This window comes from Bufo gargarizans, chromosome 10 (assembly GCF_014858855.1).
Source record: "Bufo gargarizans isolate SCDJY-AF-19 chromosome 10, ASM1485885v1, whole genome shotgun sequence".
Lineage (NCBI taxonomy): Eukaryota > Metazoa > Chordata > Amphibia > Anura > Bufonidae > Bufo > Bufo gargarizans.
This window is the reverse complement of record NC_058089.1, coordinates 23,991,858-24,014,463: the sequence shown is the minus strand read 5'-3', so window position 1 is coordinate 24,014,463 and position 22,606 is coordinate 23,991,858. Positions and strand designations below refer to the sequence as shown.

The window sequence follows — 22,606 nt, the reverse complement described above, 5'->3', positions numbered from 1 at the left end:
TACTATCAGCATTCTTTACTGTAAAAGCGCTAAGATTATGGAACTCTGATAACGTGAGAGAGCATTAGAGTTTCCTGGATGCCTTTCATGAGAAATATACAGTAAAAATGCAAGTTATGTGTAATAGAGAATAGGCTGTTGATCCAGGGATTTATTCTGATTGACAGATTTGGAGTCGGTAAAGAGCTTTTCCCCCGAAGCCGATTCTGTTGTTTTTGAACTAGTTGGACTTATGATGTTTTGAACTTTAATGTTATGAATTGAAGGTTACGGGCACATTGTGTAATTGGGCAGCTTTAGTGCTTTACATGCTACTAACAATGACTTTAATCTCTTGAACCGATATGCGCTTATTAGAGATGTGCAAATTTCTTAAAAATCTGGTCCAATTCAGCTGAATCGGCCAGCTGATTAGGTTCAGGTCCAAATAAATTTGAAACAAGTGGGAAATTGCAGCAAGCCCTTGAGGAGCCGGTGCAAAGGATGGGAGTAGTAGTGGCACTGATAAGATGTTGTATAAGAGTAAGAGTAAGATGCCTTTATTGTCACTGTACAATACAATGTAATACAATGTACAATACAATGAAATGTTGTTTGGAGCAATCCTAGATTGTCACGGTGTACTTCCTCAGGCCATTGCTCCCTGGTGATTGGTCCAATGGAAAGGTGGTTTGAAGAATCAGGCCAGAAGTAAAAGAATAAAAGTCTCTCTTTCCTGAGTGCAAAATGTAACTTGTAGTACATACAGCAGTAGTAGGTACAAAGTACAGTTTCTGCCCCTAGATAATGAGGTATGGTAGCTGGATAAGTGTTTTGGGCACCTCAGATAGGCTCTCTCTTGCACTTCTGTCTAATAGATATAAGATGACACTTGTGGATATAGGTGTCCACTGTGTAACAAAGGCTTACAGTTTGTCTGTCCTGGATGTTATTTAGGTGATGGGTGTCTGAACCATAGTCCCTCACCTGCAGTAGCTGTTAAGCTGTGGCTTGCTGGTCACTCTGCTGTCTGTATAATGCTGTAGCTTTTGAGGTTTCCTGGAGTTTTAGTATTCTTGCAGTCTCTCTGGACTAGTGGTCTCAAGGGAGAGTTGGATTTCTTGCTGATCCCTAACACCCTAGGAGTAGGAGCAACTGGACAAGATTCCTTCGTCTTCACTTTCCTAGCTAGAACTCCCCTTCCTGGCATAAAGCAGAACCAGCCCACTCCTACCAAGATTGGAGAAACAGGATGGTTAACCATGTCCCTGCCAAACATTCTCTTCATCCTGGTGTACATACATAAATAACATATTAAACAACTGCAGATAGCCCCCAGGTACGAGGTACTGCAAAATGACCCAATTGCCTGGAAAAGTCTCTCATTCTCTTGTTCTCTCTTTCTCCCTCTCTCCTCTCCCTATCTCCCTCTCTTTCTCTCTTCAATCTTTCTTTCTCCCTTTATCCCCTTCTCTCTCCCTCTCTTCTGTCTCTCTGTCTTTGTCTATCCACCTCTCTATCTCCCCCTCTCTCTCTTTTGTCTCTCTCTTTCCATCTTTCTCTCTTCGATTCTACTGAACAGGAAATTCAGGTTCATTAGAATCAGAACTTTTTAAAAATTCTGGTCGAATTTCCAAATTTTTTACTCATCTATAATTGTTATCCTTACAGTCCAAGAACACTGGTCATTGCCCCCAGAGTTTGGATTAGTTAGGTCATTATAGGCTTATTGAACAGTTATACATGCTGTGTAGATACATACAGTAGCAGTAGAAAGAGTTAACTGCAGGAGACATGGGTCCTCTACCTATGGGAGCCGACACCAGATTGATGCAAAAAAAAAAAAAAATATCCTTGTATTAGCTGCAGAAGAAATCCTTCGGTGTCAAACACGCTACAGAACATTAATAGAATGATTGAATCCTGGGGACATGGACATATTTCTATAGCGGTAATAGTTAAAAGAGGTTCCAGTGACTGCAAGGTTCCAGGCATTCATCCTGACCAGACAAAGATGGCATTGCAGAAACCACTGTGCGTCCTATTTTCTGTTAAATATCCATATACCCGTGTAATGTTGTCAGCTGGACTGCAAAGATATTTTTTAAAAGGGTTGGGTAAATACTGATCTTTCATCTTTGCTAATGGAATTAGCAGGGAATTTGTATGGGCGTATGCAAGTTACAATATCAAATTTCCCAACAGAATTTTCGGTAATAAGGTATTTAGTATAAGGTCAAATTTAAATAGAAAACCGCTCTACTGCAACTGCTCACGAATGGCCTCTTTGACTTGGTAATGAAATGGGTACACTGTTTTTCGAGTTGAGATGGATTGAGAAGACCTCAAGACCTGCCTTTAGAAGACCTGTGGAGAGTGGTACCCACAAGAGAAATTGCTGGATTAATTGTGGCACAGAACAGGAAAATGTCCGAAGGGAGCCTTTGAACTTCTGGTTAAATTTTCAGCGGTACCAACTGGCTTCAAAGCTTCATCAAGCGTGATCCTGACAGGGCTGAGAAGAAGGATCAGAGATGGTCTGCAGTCATATCTAATCATCTCCAGAGCCTGTTACAAAATGTGTGTGGCCCATTCGGGTTCCTAAGAGCAAAGGACCATCTAACAACCCCTGAGATCCCTTCCTGACAGAAGAACGAGCCTCAGATCTAATATCTGTGCTCAATATTGTAGAGACAACACCTTTGGCCTCACAAACGGGTGACTACTGACAGGCAGGTGTTAATATTAGAAGAATTTATAGAACATGTCTGTTTGCTCTATTTTACAGAGAATATATTAGCAATTGACTATTCACTAGAGGATCTAGAAGAAGAAACCCCCTAAAATGTTGCAAGATTAGGACCAATGTTGATTATAATAGCAAATTGTCCACCATGGCAACCTATTTATTGATACATTTCATCTAAAATGTAAAAATATGAAACTTTGTAAACAGTCTCAATTAAATACGTCTTAGCTAGATCTATAAATCTCCATGGTTACAGACTACAAAGAAATCCTGTAGTCTGATCCTACAGTCATACTCCTTGCTATCTGTCACCTACTTTTTGTTAATGTACCACTGAGTCCGTCGCGCCAGTGATACCCTCCGAGCTAACACTGCCAGTTGTACAGTGTTTGTCGCCACTCTTCTACCACCTAAAATGGATGAATGGATGACCTCTAAAATGGATGACCTCTAAAATGGATGACCTCTAAAATGGATGACCTCTATGCCTGAACCAGAAGACCAGGAAGATTATATTTACTATTTTACTTGCATCTGATATAACACCACAGTGCAGTACATGAAATATAATAACTCTCATCAGTCTCTGTCCCCATTAGACTCACAATCTAATGTCCCTATCTCAGATGCTTAAGTGCACGTAGGAGACACACATTAGAGCTAGTTTCATAAGAAGACATTTAACCTATCAGTATGTTTATGGAGTGTGAGAGGAAACTGGAACACACAGTGGGAATCTATGTAATTGCAGAGGTTGGTCCTAATCAGATTTAAAGGGGTTTTCTGAAATTTTGCTACTGATGACCTATTCTCAGTATCAAAGGCCATCAGTATCATCAGTATCTGATTGGTGGGGGTCCAACACCCGGGACCCCCGCTGATCAGCTATTTGAGAAGGCAGCGGTGCTTCTGTGATCGCTGCAGCCTTCTCACAGCTTACCAAGCACAGTGCCATTCACTTCAATGGAGCTGAGCATGATACCAAGCACAGATGCATGATTATATGGCGCTGTACTAGGTAAGCTGCGAGAAGGCCAGGGCACTCACAGGAGTGATGGTGCCTCTCAGACAGCTGAGTCTAGGTGTCAGACCCCCAACAATCTGATATTGATGACATATCCTGAGGTCATCAGTATCAAAATCTTGGAAAACCCTTTAAAGGAAATCTTTTAAAGGGGTTTGAGGGCTTGTTTTAAATTATTGCATTTCACTCATCGTGGGCTAAAAATCATATTTTTAGGTGGTTATTATTAGAAATTTTCAACAGTTTTTCTTCTACAGCTTTCATTTTATGAACTAGAATTTGCAGGCTACTGGGCTTTCTGCTTAATATGGAATCTGTCAGTGAGCTGTTCTGAATGCCCAATCTGTAGCCCTTATCTCTAAACTCCTGGCAGCTCATACTCATTCAAGCAGTATTATTATACGCCTTATTATAATTAAGCTTAAATGAGTGTTTACGAGCTTTCAAGAGTTCAGAGATAAGGGCTACAAATCAAGCTGTCCAAGCAGCTCCCTGACGGATTCAGTGTAAAACAGAAAGCCATTTTTTTCTGCAAATGAACTTAAAGTGAAAGCTGTAGAAGAGAAACTGTAGATTTTTTTTTTTTAAAGACCAATTGACAAAAAGAATTTTAGTCCAAAAAAGCTAAATAACAATTGCCCCCCAAACATATCCATAGCCCTTTATACCCAATATTATTGTGCTAAAAATCAATAGTGCTATCCCAAGAGCTGCCCAAATTGTCTAACGTGTATCAAAATAATTCAAAGTGCAGTTTCCATGCCTCGTGTTGTGACAGTTCTTATTTGGCTTTAAGCCTCTGTAGCATAAGTTCTATAATATATCTGTAAGTGAGGCAAAGGTAGAGGGGAAATGAACAGCCCACATATCTCTGCTTTACAAATGCCACGCATTAATTATAACGTTTCCAATTTTGCAGTACTGGAAGCAAGAGCAGGATCACATTTTTCTGTATTTAGATTCTCACAATTTCAGCTCTTAGGCATTTCTCTTGCAGGGCTTCTGCCTGGATTCCTTGGTCCATATCCCTTACCATAGGAAGGGCTTTCATGTTGGAGTCACAAACCTTTGAATTACAGTTTTTGCATGGGGTAGTATTGATCATCAACTTCTCAAAACCAATGAGCACTTAGGATCCTGCAAGGTAGAGCTGTTTAGGCATTCCCCTATATGGTCTTGTAGAGACATACTGATACTACAGGGTGGGCCATTTATATGGATACACCTTAATAAAATGGGAATGGTTGATGATATTAACTACCTGTTTGTGGCACATTAGTATATGTGAGGGGGGAAACTTTTCGAGATGGGTGGTGACCATGGCGGCCATTTTGAAGTCGGCCATTTTGAATCCAACTTTTGTTTTTTTAATAGGAAGAGGGTCATGTGACACATCAAACTTATTGGGAATTTCACAAGAAAAACAATGGTGTGCTTGCTTTTAACGTAACTTTATTCTTTCATGAGTTATTTACAAGTTTCTGACCACTTATAAAATGTGTTCAATGTGCTGCCCATTGTGTTGGATTGTCAATGCAACCCTCCTCTCCCACTCTTCACACACTGATAGCAACACCCCAGGAGAAATGCTAGCACAGGCTTCCAGTATCCGTAGTTTCAGGTGCTGCACATCTCGTATCTTCACAGCATAGACAATTGCCTTCAGATGACCCCAAAGATAAAAGTCTAAGGGGGTCAGATCGGGAGACCTTGGGGGTCATTCAACTGGCCCACGACGACCAATCCACTTTCCAGGAAACTGTTCATCTAGGAATGCTCGGACCTGACACCCATAATGTGGTGGTGCACCATCTTGCTGGAAAAACAGGGAAAGTGCCAGCTTCAGTGCATAAAGAGGGAAACACATCATCATGTAGCAATTTCTCATATCCAGTGGCCTTGAGGTTTCCATTGATGAAGAATGGCCCCACTATCTTTGTGCCCCATATACCACACCATACCATAAAAATTTTTGTTCCAACAGTCTTGGAGGGATCTATCCAATGTGGGTTAGTGTCAGACCAATAGCGGTGGTTTTGTTTGTTAACTTCACCATTCACATAAAAGTTTGCCTCATCACTGGACAAAATCTTCTACGTAAACTGAGGGTCCTGTTCTAATTTTTGTTTTGCCCATTCTGCAAATTCAGTGCGCCGATCTGGGTCATCCTCGTTGAGATGCTGCAGTAGCTGGAGTTTGTAAGGGTGCCATTTGTGAGTAGCTAATATCCGCCAAAGGGATGTTCGACTAATGCCACTCTCCAGTGACATGCGGCGAGTGCTACACTGTGGGCTCTTGCTGAATGAAGCTAGGACAGCCACTGATGTTTCTTCATTAGTGACAGATTTCATGTGTCCACATTTTGGCAAATCGAACACTGAACCAGTTTCACGAAACTTAGCAAGCAGTTTGCTAACTGTAGCATGAGAGATGGGTGGTCTCGTAGGCTGTCTTGCATTGAAATCTGCTGCAATGACCCGGTTACTGCGTTCACCAGACATCAACACAATTTCTATCTGCTCTGCACGTGTTAACCTCGGCGACATGTCAATGGCTGTAAACAAAAAAAACCTTGTAAATAACTCATGAAAGAATAAAGTTACGTTAAAACCAAGCACACCATTGTTTTTCTTGTGAAATTCCCAATACGTTTGATGTGTCACATGACCCTCTTCCTATTGAAAAAACAAAAGTTGGATTCAAAATGTCCGACTTTAAAATGGCCGCCATGGTCACTACCCATCTTGAAAAGTTTCCCCCCTCACATATACTAATGTGCCACAAACAGGAAGTTAATATCACCAACCATTCCCATTTTATTAAGGTGTATCCATATGAATGGCCCACCCTGATAGAAATCATCAATATATACCTCCAAGTCACAAATGGAGATGAGCGAAACGATTCAGAAATTTGACCCAAATGTTTTAAAAAAAATTCTAATTTCCAAAATCTTAGGATACTGCAAGGTAGAGATATTTAGACATTCCCCTTTATGGTGTTGTGGAGACATAGTGACATTAGCAATCATCAACGTATACCTCCAAGTCACAAATGGAGATGAGCAAAAAGATGATAAAATTTGTTCTGAATTTTCTTTTAAAAACTCTAATTTCCTGAATCTGAATTTTGCGTGATTAGTTTGATTCAGAAAAACTGGGGAGAGAGAGAATGAGAGAGAAATGTTTCCAGGCAATCCGAGAACTTTAGATTTGGGTCGAACTTATCTAAACCCGGAATGAATAAGACAGTCGATTTGGCCGAATCGTACCCAAATCGAGTTTTAAAAAATTTGCTCATCTCAAGTCACGAATGGAGATGAGTGAAACTATTCTAAAAATTTTCCTAATTTTTTTTAAAAGAAATTCTTGTTTCCTGATTCAGAATTTTGTGTGATTCTTTTGATTCAGAAAAATTGAGGAGAGAGAGTGAGAGAGAAACTTTTCCAGACAATCTGAGAAGTTTAGATTCGGGTCGAATTTATCTGAACCCGGAATGAATAAGACAGTCGATTTGGCCGAATCGGACCCAAATCGAGTTTTACAAAATGTGCTCATCTCAAGTCACAAAGCAAGTGGCAGTAAATATTTCTCCAGTTAGGTGTTATCTGCTGCCGCCCGCTCCTGCTTTCTTGAGGTTGATTAATTATGTGCTCGTTGTATAATAACAGAGACATCATTGTCTCCTCATCAATGAAACAAAAGTATCTTACCGCAAACAAGCAATCACCGAGGAGCCACAATTAAGAAATGAAATAAAAACGTAACCAGGCTGGCAGAGTCTGATCCTATCGCGCCCAAATCATCTTGTAAGCTCATTATTCTCGGTGGGTGAAATCACTGCGTAACGCTCGTTTTTTTTTTTTTTTCTAGTAAGCCCTCTGGGTTCGGGGATTTCAAATGACAATCCTTGAGATTACAGGATTTTGCATTGTATTTAAGCAGGCAATTTGATGCGGAACTCAGGGTGAATCAACGGCCGATTCCTGAAATAATTTTTCTGACCCACGGCAATTAGAGCAGCTTCTATGTATAGTGCCTGAGAAAATCCATTTAAGGGGTACGGTGAGCGAGTATCTTGCAATTTTATAATGAGTAAGAGGGTCAGCCCTGGATCAACATTTACCTACAATGCAACCTATTCACACAAAGGAATTGTGACCCTAGGGTGCACTGCGTCCTCTACTGCTGGCACAGCCTCTAGGCCCACTTCATTAAAAGCACCTATGTCTTCAGCATCTGAGGGCTATGATGGTGGCACGAAGGAGGGTAATTAATTTAGGTTCATGACAAGTAAACCAGGGAAAACCAAAAGGAGTGGGAAGAGGAGAGACTTCTCAGTGACATAATCAATGTTTTTTTTTTTTTTGCCTCCCTCTCTTTCAGCTTTATGGATTCGCTCTGTGCTGCCAGCTCAACCTTACTATATTAAACTCTTGCCTCCCTCCTCTCCTCCAGAGAACCTGGATCCGTTAATTAACAAACAAACGTCTTTCTCCTTTCCATGTCTCTCCCTACACTCGTAGGCCGCTATGTGACATTAACTCCCTTCCTCCTCGTTCGCTCCATACCAGGGATTCAGGCTTTTTCTAGTATTTCTTTTTTTGTTTTTTCTCTTTTTCTGCCAATTTAGTGATCTAGACAAAGACTTTTGGAATAACAATGACAGCACAGCCCACCAGAAATGGAGCTCTTACCCTCCAAAGGAGTTTATCCTAAACATTTCACCTTACGCCCCCTATGGTGACCCAAGGCTGGCCCTCAAGTGAGTCTTTCTATTGCCTGGTATGGTCGTATGTAGTGAGTATGTACAACTCCCTAACTCCTCTCACACGCCTCCTCCCACCTGCTCCTATAACCCTCGCTCCACTTCACCCCCATGGGCGGATAAGCCATGGAGACGAGCAACCCATCCTAGCTTCCACTAAGGGATGCGCCTCCTATCTAGCCTCCCCTCGCCTCACCTCCTTTTCCATTTAATGCCAGGAAGGGTTGCCCGTTATAGCAGAGTGTGCTCTACATCCGCACTGTGTGGTCTGATTCACTAACACGCCTCTTTCTTCCTGTGGCTGGCTAGCTGTCTGGTGCCTTTCCCAACAGATTTTCTCCATGTTAACCCTATGTTGTTTCTTGAGATGTGGAATTTTTTACCGTCATCATTCCCGGGCTGCCGTCTTCCTCCCTCTTCTAACGAAAGATGCTTCAAGTTAATCTTGTATATGTTGTTTTAGACTATTGGTTTGCAGAGCTGACCTATCCCTCTTTCTCTCTTTTTTTTTTCCTGGTGTCTTCATGTGTGTATACGTTTTTCCCTCCACTGTGTGTTTCTGTCTTCACATTGCGTGTCCTTTCTTTGCACGTGGGCATATTTCAGTGGTACCGTATTGTCTGGTAGTAAATCAGCAGCATGCGGCACCTCGGGTTTATTGGATAAAGATGGCCGGATGATGGACAAGCAGTTTCGAAATGAAAGCATGAAGATCAGTATGTCTTCCCAAAGCCATCACAGCGAACCAGGCCTGGGAAAACCAGGAAGAGGTCGTTGGCACACCGTTCAGAGTCACTTGGCGTCCGGGAATCTCAAAAACAAGTGAGTGTTAGAGAAGTTCAACAAGTGTTTCATAAAAGCCATAAACTAAATCAGTGCACCAGGTTGAAGTCCCAACTTCCTTCTCTTTAGATCAACATCTTTAGGCACCAGGTTTAAAAAAGAGACCGCCTGGGTCTATCTCTTGTTGTTCGTCCCAGGACCAACACCAGTAATAGTACTAGGTTCTACAACTCCATAATATGCATAGGAGGAGAACATATTTCCATAAAGATGGTACAGTAGTTGACCATGTAGAATTAAAACAAAAAAGAAAAACAGAATACTAAAATACCCTGAAATTCAGGGAAATTGTCTCCTTAGACAACTGTCAACATCTTAATGCGCCATGTTTTAAAAAAAAAAGAGACTGCGTGGGTCTATCTCTTGCTCCTCTTCTCAGGACCAACACCATGAATATTCCTAGGTCCTACAACAAGATACATAGGAGGAGAACATACTTCCATAGAGATGGTACAGTAGTTGACCATGTACAATAAAAAAAACCCAGAGTAATAAAATAGTTTAAGAAAGTTTTACAGCACATATACTTATGTACAGTATAATAGCACTTTATCTCCACATCCTTATTTTTGGTCATTTTTATGCAGAGAACATTCAGCTGTGTTCAGAAGACATTTGTCATGTAGCCTACTTCTGTTTAATATTAATATGGTGTTGAGGATTGGATTACGTTTAGTATTATTCAATCTTTGTATGCAGATTTTATATTCAGAACATCCTTAAACAGACTCTCTACCTAATTGTATTTGTAGAAAATTATGATTTATAATGCAGGCTGAGATGAGACGTGACTACTGTCTGAGTGATGTCCCCTCTTCCGAACAGAGAGGTAGTCACATACACTTAACCTTTGTCCAAGATTATTAAAAAAAAGGATCTTCCGTTTTCTAGAGACATCTCCGCTCTTGTCTATAGGCTGTGTTTACTATTGAAGCTCAGCCCTGGACACTGACCACAGACAGGAGTGGGGTTGTTTCTAGAAACGAAAAGAAGGTAGATTTTTTGTTAACTACTTGCACCCTCATGTAATAAAATTTTGGAGCCTTTATTCTTAGTACTGTAATGTTGTGTCATTGAGGTTCTATGTTGTGTTGGAAGTTATGAATGAATTTCTCCCAGTTTGCAATGAAGGTCCAGCTAGGTGTTTCCAGTTGGGGGTGTGTCCGTGCACATTCTGACATTATCCAATCAGTGCTGTGCAGGGAAAGACTTCCAACTGGTAACACCCAGCTGGACCTTCATAGCAAACTGCTAGAAATTCATTCATAACTTCTAGCAGGAATAATAAAGGAATGGCATAACATAGAGTCATAAGAATAGATGCTTCAGAATTGTTATTACATGGGGAATACAAGTTGTTGCTATAACTGGCATGTCAGGAGAGGGGACCAGTCCTCTTTAAAGCTTAGGTGGCACATTCTTAACAACCAGCCTGTCACAACCAACAAATCTCTTTAGCTCAAGTCTGAGATCAAAAACGGGCAATAAACTTTTTCTCTGTTACTACCTTAGTAATCTGATTTTTGCACAAGGTGGAGAACCAATTTCAATGAATATCATATCAGACCTGATAATTATAGGTGCTGTTATCAACAAAATCTGGACAAATTTTATGGATATGAATAAACAAGACAAGGTACAGAGAATATGACAATTTTAAAGGGACACTACCATCAATTTTTTTTTTAGCACATATAGACAGCCTATACGTGAATATTTTTTTGGTCAGTGGAGGTCCGGGTGAAGAGACACCCAGTGATTGCTGAAATGAAAGGGACAGAATCATTTAGCTCAGGGATCAGCAACATTCAGCAGTCCAGCTGGAAAACTACAACTCCCAGCATGTAAACATGCTCTGCTGCTCTTCTAACTCCCATAGACGTGAATGAAGCATTCTGGGAGTTGTAGCTTCTGAACAGCTGGAGTTTCGGAGGTTGCTGATCCCTGCTTTAGCAGATAGCTGTGCCCCTTGATTTTTGTGGACAGTTGAACAGACAGAGCAGAACAGAAATGAAGGGGTACATCACTAAGCTGAGTCCTTCTGCATCTTCATGTTAGCAATGTCTGGGGGTCATAGCCCCCCAGGCCCTCACCGTTTGACCTGATAGATAACCTCTAAGTGCAATGGGGTTGACATTGCATATAGCATGCTGCACAATAGCTATGACGAGGAGAAAATTTAGTCTGCAGCATTGGAGGCAAGCAAATGCTCATCGAAGGGTTCAGATGACAATTGGATTTAGCCACTAAATGCCAAATAACTCTGGCACCTATGTATATAAATTCTCTCAGACAACGCAGACCCTGATCAGTATGCCAATATATCTAACACCTTGCTGTCAACATTCAGAGGCTGAAATCAATGAAATTAGTGCGTCAATCTGGACCCAAACCTGGCAAGGCTAATGTTCCTCATCAGTGCAGCTCCCGTGCAGTATGCTTCAGGGTGATAATAGGGACTGCAGACAAGGAAGACATAAAACATTGGTGAGGAATGGCAAGCCTGGAATTTAACAAGATCACTTTAACTCATTAACTAAAATGCAGAAATTGTAATTACCGATGAACAGCAGGGAATTGTTCATAATGAACGAGATTAGACTTCTTCTCAAAGTTCACCTGTCACCTACAGTACACTGCAGGTAGCTCAGGATAGATTGAGAACCTAAAATGGCCCTGGAAATTTTTTTAAGTGGTCCAATGTTGAAGGTGGGCCCAGTAGTACCATAGTGCAGCATAAAAGACCACCCCACCAAAACGAGTGCTGCAGTGCAGCAGGAAATACTGCCCCAGAGCACATAGTACCTCTTCAGAAGCGACCCCTCTGTGGTGGCTAGCTCCAGCTGCTACGTTCTGTTTCCTCCTCTTCTAGCTGTCTCTAATGAAGATGTAGAGGGCCACAGTATTTAGTCAGCTCTACCTTCGGCATGCTGCCTGGTCTTTTAGCACTATCAAACATACAGGAGAATCCATTACTACATGCCTATTACATCCAGTAAACCCCTACTCTGATTGTAGATATTTTCTAACCTTATCTTCTCCATGAGGCTCAGACCACCATGATGACTTCCTTCAGCCATGTCTTGTCTCTGTAGAGTTCTGTCACAAAGGCATCATAGATTCTCCACTTTTCCATCATCTTTCCCAGCTTCTCAACATGACACCAATCCTTGTGCCCCAAACAGTATCAACCTGCTGCTACCTCAGTATTGAGCCCGCTGTGCTTTCCAAGCCCCCATGTAATATGCTGCATAATTAATAGTGCCATAAAGACACTCCCTGAAAATACTAGTACCATACAAAAATAATGTGTGCAGAATGCCATCAACAGTTATGGTGGTTCCCCTAGTAAGAATGATTACACCCTGTAGTGCCTCCATCAATAATAATGGCCCTAGTAATAACAGTGCCCCAGTATTCAAAATGCTCCCTATAATGTCTCCAGTAATAATAAAAATGTTTCCCTATAGTGCTTCCAAATTACCTGACTCCCATTCCATGCCACTGGTACTTATGTGACTGGATAGTGACCATAAAGAGTTCCCAAATGGTCCCCTGGGCATCCGCTCATTGAAAAGTTTCCTGGTAGGGTTTATGGCCAGACCGCCCCTGGTGTGGTTAGAACCAATTTTTACTTAAATTATAGCTAGTCATTCCTAGTGTTTGCCCAGGATCAGAAAAAGTATGTGCAACTCTTTTAGTGTAAACTCACCAACATCTTGATTGTAGTCTCTAGGAGAGAGAGAGGCACCACGCACAAAATTTATAGTGGTGCCCCACCCCGTTTTGTATGGCGTCTAATGATGCAGCATCTTGGTGCCACTTATATTTAAATTACATGGAGGGCTGCTGGAGAACATGAAACCTGGCAGATTTGCCAACTGTTTCAAGAGTTGGCAAGTATGCTTTAAGATGGTGTCCACCATTTAGCACTATGTATTCTTTAGGCCAGTTTTAGTACATGTGTATATGGGTTAAATCTCAGACAGATCCACATCATCTACTTCTTTCCACAAAACCACAGATTTATGCAAAGTTATATGCCATAAAAGTCTGATGCATGTCCCACCTCTGAGACCCCCACCCATCTCTAGAACAGGGCCTCCCTGACTATTTCCTGCCTGACAGGGTTGTGCTACACTGTATCCCTAGTTTCCATACAAGTGAGTGGATATTGAAGAAGAAGCGTAGTTGATTCTGATGAGTTACGTAAACAGTGTCACTTCTAAACACTTAAATGAGATCAACAGAAACAGCACAGAACAGTCCGCTTGGTTGTTTCGTAGTCCCACCCTTCCCTGACCTCCACCTCCAGGTCGGACAATGTTGGGGGAATCTCTGGCAGCTAGAAGAAGCTTTTTTCATACTTTTAAATTATTTAATTCAATGTATAAATTATATGCAGCACGCTACGTAGCACCCCTTACTGGCAGCAATAAGCAGCCAGAATTTTATTATTTAGCTTGATGTTTGTGAAGGAGATTTGGAGCTCTATATCAGAAAATGAACAGCAGTGTTAGATGACTCCCTATGGCAGCACATCACGTGCCTATGCCTTTGCAGTACAGACCTGCGCCAGGGATATAAGATGCCTTAGACAAAGGTGCAGTGCACCGTCGAGTTCTCACCACGTGTCGCTGCTCTCCAGAAGGGATAGTAAGGCGTGGTGCACCCCAATGGAAAATAAGTCCAGAGAGTCAGGGTCTGCAGTAACCAGGTTGCTTCTTTATTGGAGGAATTCAGGTACAAACCAATACAGGCAAGGCATAGGGCTGGCTTCTCCAGTCTCCTTCCTGGCAGAAGAAGGGTTTGATGCTGAGGAAAGGCCTGAGCTAGCTGTCCCCCCTCTCTCTCAGAAGGCTGGCATCCTGGTCAAGGGCCCATGGTCTGTAGCTCCTTGGTCACAGGGCCGGTGGCTCAGCGTCCCCATCTCAACGTCTTCTTCTGATCACTCATGCAGGCTTGCATGAGTCTCCCCTCCAAGCACTGGTCCCTAACTGCAGAACACTAGGGGCTCTGACTGATCTCCTTATATACAGTTTTTTCTAGACTAGAACATTCTAGTGGGAGGGGTGGAGTGGAGAAACTCAGCACAAACAGATACATTGTTTCAGCTCCCGTCTGGTATAGACTTACATTAGAGCTTCAATGATACTCAATGGCAACGACACAGCAGGTTTTCCAGACAAAAACAAGTTTCCAGACATAACAACAGAGCTAAACCAGACATTTTAAAAGGTCAGGCTGTCTGCTTTTTGGTGGTAAACAAGTCTGAGTTTTTTCCCTCCAAAACATGGTCTTCTTTAAACCCTATGGCAGCTGTGGAAAATTACCAGCTTCTAAATCAAAGCCCTAACAGTCTCTCAGTATTGATTAACCCTTTCCACAGAGCCATGTAAACGCAGTGATAATGAACAGGATATATATCACAACATATAAAATGCAGGTACACGGTATTAAACAGTATAAGATAACCCTTTCAAGAGAAATAAAGTAAGAAGTTTTAAATTTGCATAGGGAATATAGGCAAATGTCCAAATGTCAAAGTACTCCCTGCTCTAGGGCACTAGAAAGGGAATGCAGAACACATGGGGTTTTAGTTTTCCCATTAACAGCATATATGCTCTATCCACAGAATAGGTGTTTAATGGTCACTGGGTATGATATGATCTTTGGCATTCTGACCATTGGGACCCGCCAATCCATTTACTTCTAAGGTGGCAGTCGCATGCTGTCCTCGACAGTCCCAGTGATTAGAACCCCAGCAATCATACACTTCACACCAATCATTACACACCTATGTGTGGATAGATGATAAACATTGTGAAAGGGAAAAGCCCCTTTAAAGGGCGACTGTCAGCAGTGTTGTACCTATGAAACTGGCTGAGCTGTTACATGTGCGCTTGGCAGCTGAAGGAATCTGTTATGGTCCCATGTTCATATATTTTCCGCATTGCTGAGAAAAATTACGTTTTCATATATGCAAATAAGCCTCTAGGAAGAAAAGGGGGCGTTGCCGTTACACCTAGAGGCTCAGCTCTATCTGCAACTGCTGCACCCTCAGAACTTTGATTGACAGGACAAGGTTTGATCACTTTTACACTGCCTAGCCCTGTCAATCACAGTGCAGAAGGTGCGGCAGTTGCAGAGAGAGCAGAGCCTCTAGGTGTAATGGTAACGCCCCCGTTGCTCCTAGAGGCTCATTTTCATATACTAAAACATAATTTTTCTCAGCAATGCGGACACATATGAACATGGGACCAACACAGATGCCTTCAGCTGCCAAGTGCACATGTAACAGGTCAGACAGTTTCCTAATGAAAAACACAATGGGGAACAATTAATGACCTAGAAGAAATCTTCTGTGCCTAGCAAGATTGTCGTGGTCCGTAAAATGGTGTCCTCCTTTGCCCTGGTGCCGTCATTACTTCAGGGTAAAGTGAACATCTGGTAACCGAGTCCCAGGATATGGACGCGATGCATCTAGAGTGAATGACTTCTTTTTTCCAATCACCTTCTGATTTGCAGTGTCTCACTGATTTGAACCCTGTCTCATTGACTCTTTTAACCTCGAATTCTCTCAGACACTTCTTGAGCGTCACTGATTGAAATGAGCACTTTTTATTGAATTGGCATTCGGATTTTCACTCCCATCACAGAGAGCTTTTCGTCCAGAGTCGCAGGTTGACATTTCTCCCTAAGACCTGTTTAAAGTAATATTTCTTATTGAAACCTGTTGATATTAGGTACAATAGGAGCATTTACTTGGTGGATTTACTTGAAGAGTCCATGCCATGGCTAGAATGTCAGATAGTTTATTTAATCCCAGGTAGAAGAAAATATAAAACACTTAAAGGGAACCTGTCAGCGGCAAAAACCACCCCAAACCGCCAGCAGTACCTTTAAGTAGCCAGCAGTATGTTTCTAATGAGGATTTTCCTCCTGTAGTCAGATGCGGTAAAAGCAGGAAAAAAAGTTTTATCTTTATCCCCTATTTTCGAGTCATGCTTGAAGTCAAGGGGGCAGCGGCCTCCTTGCTTCAAGTCAAGGTAACCGCACCCCTTCCCTGCCCCTTCGCCTTTGACCGACAGCGCTTATGCAGAGAGTTCGGCTTGGTTTGCCGAACAGTCGTCTGTCAGTCACAGGCAAAGGGGCCCCCTTGACTTCAAATCAAGACTGACCCCTTGACTTTAAGCGTGACTCGAAAATAGCGAGCTCAGGGGATAAAAGAAAAATTTTTCCTGCTTTTACCGCATCTGACTGCAGGAAGAACATCATCATTAGAAACACACTGCTAGCTACTTGAAGGTACTGCTGGCGGTTTGGGGTGTTTTTTGCCGCTGACAGGTTCTCTTTAAAGGTGCATTCCGACCAAATTTATGATATAGCCACAGGTATTTCTAATTAGTGTCGGTTCTACTTCTGGAGAAGGAGAGTTACTCATTCTACAATACAAGGCAGTCATCATTGGCCACTGATAGGAGACGTTGGTAGATATTTTTGCAAAAACCTAAGCATTTTTAGAGGTGGAACCCCCACCTATCAGACATCTACGGACCATTGATACAGAAGACAAGGCACCCCGCTAGAGAACTTAAAGGGAACCTGTCACCTGGATTTTGGGTATAGAGCTGAGGTCATGGGTTGCTAGAAGGCCGCTAGCACATCCGCAATACCCAGTCCCCATAGCTCTGTGTGCTGTTATTGTGCAAAAAAAACTATTTCAAACATATGCAAATTAACATAAAAGAGTCATATCTTATTTGTGTGACCAGAGAAGAGTCATATTTTCAAGCTCTGACTCATCTCAGGTTAATTTGCATATGTATCATATTGGGGTTTTTTTACGCAATAAAAGCACACAGAGCTATGGGGACTGGGTGTTGCGGATGTTCTGGTGGCCATCTATCAACCCATGTCCTCAGCTCTATACGCAAAATCCAGGTTACAGGTTCCCTTTAAGAGGCCAAAACACTACCCCTCCAATCAGATACTGATGACCTCTCCAGTATAAAACCCCTTTAACTTTCTCTTTGTTTGGACTTTTGGCACGGCAAACAGCCTTACTTAACTCTCTTAGTCAGACCATCACTGCGACCAGGGCGAGCCTCACTGTAATGACTCAATTAGAGCATCACACATTACACTAATCAATGCAATGTCCTTCTGTGAGCATCGTTACCTAGAGAACAATAGAGCTGTCATCTCAATTCTACACCTACTATTATCTTGCGGATTAACCTGCAGGTAGCATCTTCCCCTTACAGCAGCGGTAAACTACCAATAGAAATCCTATCTCTATAGGCTGACAATATTTTGCATTTCCTTTTCAATGGTATAGTACTGCTGAAATGAAAATGAAAAATTCTTAAAAGTTAACCATTGCACTTCCACACGTACACCGTTCATATATATATATATATGTATATATATACCGCCTAATAGCCGTCACACATATGGATATATGGTTCGGACTGTATAGTATACGTATAAGGCATATTATCTGTAATATCTGAACCCAAGTAATATTACAGTATTCATTACCTTTACCTTCCGCCTACCCAGGAAACAGAGCAGCTTCCTACTTTAATGTTTGATGTTTTTTCTCCAATCCCAGAAGACTTTTGGTGTGAGATGAGTTTATAGAGAGGCTATAAAAAGCTTTCACTGACATCCCACTCACCACCTGCCAATGTGGCACACGTGCCTCAAAATGCAGAGTGCACGGTGAGATCCAACATTTAACCTTTTGATCGCCTGCCTCTGTGAATTCCTTTGGAAAAAAACTGCATCATTGCCATCTTTAAAATTCTGATCTTCCAGTCTATTTTATCCCGTAGATCCCAAAAAGATTTTTCAGGAGGGCTTACACCCTGTTGATAAATCTGCCGCATGCTGCACCGTAAAAGAGACGGCATCGCCTGGTCTATCTACTTTCAGAGCTGAAGGATTGGCAAACCAATGATTACCCTAAGATAGAGTTTCACAAGACAGTTCATGTAATTACCCAACCAATATCCAATACCACATGCATAAAAATCACACGGATGTACCCACTGGTCCATAGGGTTAGTAACAGGGGCGTAAGCTAAAGGCTCATGGGCCCTGGTGCAACGGTTCAGCTTGGGCCCCCTTTCCCGCAGTGCTTTGTAGCCAGGGGGCCGGGAAGCACATAGCCTTAATACTACGTGAGACAAAAGTTGAAACAGCAACCCCCCCCCCCCCCCTCCTTCACCATGCCAAATTCTTGACCTAACCCCTTCCCTCCAGCCAGAAGTTGCTACCTCTGCACCCCCTATAGCTATGCCCCTGGTTAGTAAATCAATAAGGTCCATTCACAGCAACAATAGAATAAAAAATAAAAAAACAAAATTAGCTTAAAACGTATGCTTTATTCTTGATCCCTTAGAAATATATTTATGGCATTCCAGCATTAAAAAAATGTTTTCAGGTGCAGTGACCACTTGAACCCAACGCATTTTGAAGGCATCCTGTTCTTTTCCAAAACATAAAAGTGGTCACTGATCTTGAAAAATATAAGAAAAGCAGAAGTTTTAAGAAACTTTTTTTTATTTTTTTTGCTGGATGTGAAAGGACCTATGGTAGAGTGGTTCAAGTCTAAACCAGGAATGCCCAACCTGCGGCCCTGCAGTTGTTGCAAAACTACAACTCCCAGCATGCTCAGACAGCCTACAGCTATCAGCCTACCAGAGGGCACGGTGGGAGTTGTAGTTTTACAACAGCTGGAGGGCCATAAGGGCCAGTGTGTCTCAGCAGAACTTGAAAAGGGGTAGACACGTTGGATTGGTCTGGTTTCTTAATACCTGGACTCCATTTACAAAGGAGATCTACTAGGCGATTCTTCAGTAACTAGTAACTCAGGCAATGATTTGGAGCCAGACCCACAAGAAATTGTATGTCTCCTTACCATCTGTGAAGGGGGAAGATTTATTAAGCATAGTAAGCAACATAAACTGGAGTATGCGGCGTGCAATGAATCTATGTTATGCTTTGAACACTTTTTAAGAATGGCAAAAAATGTGCTAAATTTCCGAAAGACCTATCTAGTTGTGTCGTACAGATTTTTTATGTGCGTGAAGTGACATGAATGTGTCTAACGTGGCACATGGTTGTGCTAAACCTATTAAGCCATAGGTAGAGTTTTAATAACTCAGGTGTGCTGTCCGCGTCTGTGGCTCCGTTCCGCAAAAAAAATATAACATGTCCTAAGAATAGGCATTTATATTGCCGGCTTCCGTTCCGCAAATTGCGGAAGGCAACACGGGCGCCTTCCGTTTTTTGCAGATCCGCAGTATGCGGACCGCAAAAAACGGCACGGTCGTGTGCATGTAGCCTTAAAGGTAGGCAGACAATGTCACAGAGCAGCAGGAAATGCTAGCAGAATGCTTGGGTGTATAGGGAGAGGCATTACCAGTAGAAAGAGGGGGGTGCTCATGCCGCTCTACAAAGCACTAGTGAGACCTCATTTGGAGTATTGTGCGCAGTACTGGAGACCATATCTCCAGAAGGATATTGATACTTTGGAGAGAGTTCAGAGAAGAGCTACTAAACTGGTACATGGATTGCAGGATAAAACTTACCAGGAAAGATTAAAGGACCTTAACATGTATAGCTTGGAAGAAAGACGAGACAGAGGGGATATGATAGAGACTTTTAAATACATAAGGCTCCATTCACACATCCGCAATTCCGCTCCGCATTTTGCGGAACAGAATTGCAGACCGATTCATTTCTACGGGGCCGCACAATGTGCGGCCTGGATCCGGAATTGCGGACCCGAAAAATTCAGATCCCGAAAAAAATAGAACATGTCCTATTCTTTTCCGCAATAGCGGACAAGAATAAGCGTATTCTATTAGTGCCGGCAATGTGCGGTCTGCAAAATGCGGAACGCACATTGTCGCTGTCCGTGTTTTGCGGATGTGTGAATGGACCCTAAAGGGAATCAACAAGTTAAAAGAGGAGAGAATATTTAAAAGAAGAAAAGCTGCTACAAGAGGACATAGTTTGAAATTAGAGGGACAAAGGTTTAAAAGTAATATCAGGAAGTATTACTTTACTGAGAGAGTAGTGGATGCATGGAATAGCCTTCCTGCAGAAGTGGTAGCTGCAAATACAGTGGAGGAGTTTAAGCATGCATGGGATAGGCATAAGGCTTAGGCCTCTTTCACACGACCGTTTTTTTTTTCCGTTTTGCGGGCCGTTTTTTGCGGTCCGTATACGGTCCGTATACGGAACCATTCATTTCAATGGTTCCGCAAAAAAAACGGAATGTGTTCCGTATGCATTCCGTTTCCGTATTTCCGTTTTTCCGTTCCGTTGAAAGATAGAACATGTCCTATATTTGGCCGCAAATCACAGTCCGTGGCTCCATTCAAGTCAATGGATCCGCAAAAAAAACGGAACACATACGGAAATGCATCCGTATGTCTTCCGTTTCCGTTCCGTTTTTTCCTGAACCATCTATTGAAAATGTTATGCCCAGCCCAATTTTATCTATGTAATTACTGTATACTAAATATGCCATACGGAAAAACGGAACGGAAAAACGGAACAGAAACGGAAACACAACGGAAACAAAAAACGGAACAACGGATCCATGAAAAACGGACTGCAAAACACTGAAAAAGCCATACGGTCGTGTGCAATAGGCCTTATTCATATAAGATAGGGCCAGGGGCTATCCATAGTATTCAGTATATTGGGCAGACTAGATGGGCCAAATGGTTCTTATCTGCCGACACATTCCATGTTTCTATATTTCTATATGTTTACGGCAACCACCTTGAAGAGACTGGAGAAATATCAGAATTGTCCTAATAACCAGGGGCGTGTCAGGTTACTCTTTCTGATCCTTACTTATAAAACCCTGTGCTCTCAACTGACTTCTGTCTGATATATACTTTCCACACTGCAATGTCTTTCTTTCACTTTTTTTCCTTTCTCTCTTTTCTCTCCTTTTACACCTCGTCTAAGTTACCAAGACCCTACTCTGCCGGTGGCCACTACTCTTGACCACATTCCCACCTCTGGGGGAGACCTAAAGTGCCAACGTCCTCGCACACTGCTTCGCCAACAGAGCCTCCAGCAACCTCTCAGCCTCCACCAAAAGCACAATAACTGCCAGCCAACCACCAGCCAGAGCCTGGGGCAGCTCCAGCTCCAGCAACAACCTCCATCATCCAGCAGCAGTAATACCAGCAATCCCCGTTCCCAACGCACGGGCCAGAACCGGACCCCAACCTCAGCCGGATCCAAGCACAGGTCACCTGGCATCAGGAACCGGACCAACCCGGGCAGTTTAGACTATATGGTTGGTCAGATTCGCAATCGTGGCCTGGACATGAAATCTTTCCTGTAAGTCACCCTCTGTTTCTTTGAAGCTATTTGTTTTGTTTTTTCCTGAAATTCTTTCCTCCTTTCTTCTTTGTCTCCTCCATAGAGGAAAAGTTACAGTAAGAGCATACAGTTTAGAGAAAAATATACTAGAAATACTACCCATAAGTACTGTATATTTCAGTGTCCAGTATAGATCAGATGTCTAGGATAATGTCTTCAAGGTGAAGGTGTCTTGAAGAAGAGGTATTTTGTTATGCATGGACTAGGCCTTGAGAAGTCAAGATGTGGCACCCAAGTGTGAGAGTCCCGTTCATGAATGGCTCTTACTAAAGGGTACACCATCCATAGGGCAAGCACTCCTTCCCTAGCTGTAGGGGCCAGTATTTTGGTTCATATACAGGCCATATAGATAGACTTTCCAATTTTGGAGACTAGAAGCCACCTGCTCCTACAGTACCTAAAGTGCAGGAACTTCCACCATATTACAGACCTCTAGTAAGGAGATTTATAAGCAGGGATCTCCAGCTAAGGCCTCATGCACACAAACGTATTTTCATTCCGTTTTGCGGACCGCATACGGAACCATTCATTTCAATGGGTCCGCAAAAAAATGGACGGTACTCCGTGTGTATTCCATTTCCGTATGTCCGTATTTCCGGTCCACAAAAAAATAGAACATGTCCTATTATTGTCCGCATTACGTTCCGCATAATACAGAATACACACAGATGTCATCCGTATTTTTTGCGTATCCATTTTTTGCGGACCGCAAAATACATACGGTCGTGTGCAAGAGGCCTAAGGCTCCATTCACACGTCCGCAAAATGGGTCCGCATCCTTTCCGCAATTTTGCGGACCCATTCATTCTCTATGGGGACGGAAT

General features: G+C 42.4%; 1 protein-coding gene across 3 annotated transcripts in view; it reads left to right on the top strand.

The window, feature by feature from the left end:
• The window catches only part of SYT7 (synaptotagmin 7), a 415,280-nt gene that overhangs the window by 255,229 nt on the left and 137,445 nt on the right, over positions 1-22,606 (top strand). Inside the window, exons 4-5 of one of the 3 annotated variants that reach the window (XM_044270329.1) lie at positions 9,126-9,341; positions 21,360-21,740. The exons of 1 other annotated variant lie outside the window; for it this stretch is intronic. In XM_044270329.1, the coding sequence (XP_044126264.1) occupies positions 9,126-9,341; positions 21,360-21,740 (597 nt within the window). Of the gene's footprint in view, positions 1-9,125; positions 9,342-21,359; positions 21,741-22,606 lie in introns of those variants that run through there. One more of the 3 variants, XM_044270330.1, reaches the window with a different exon arrangement.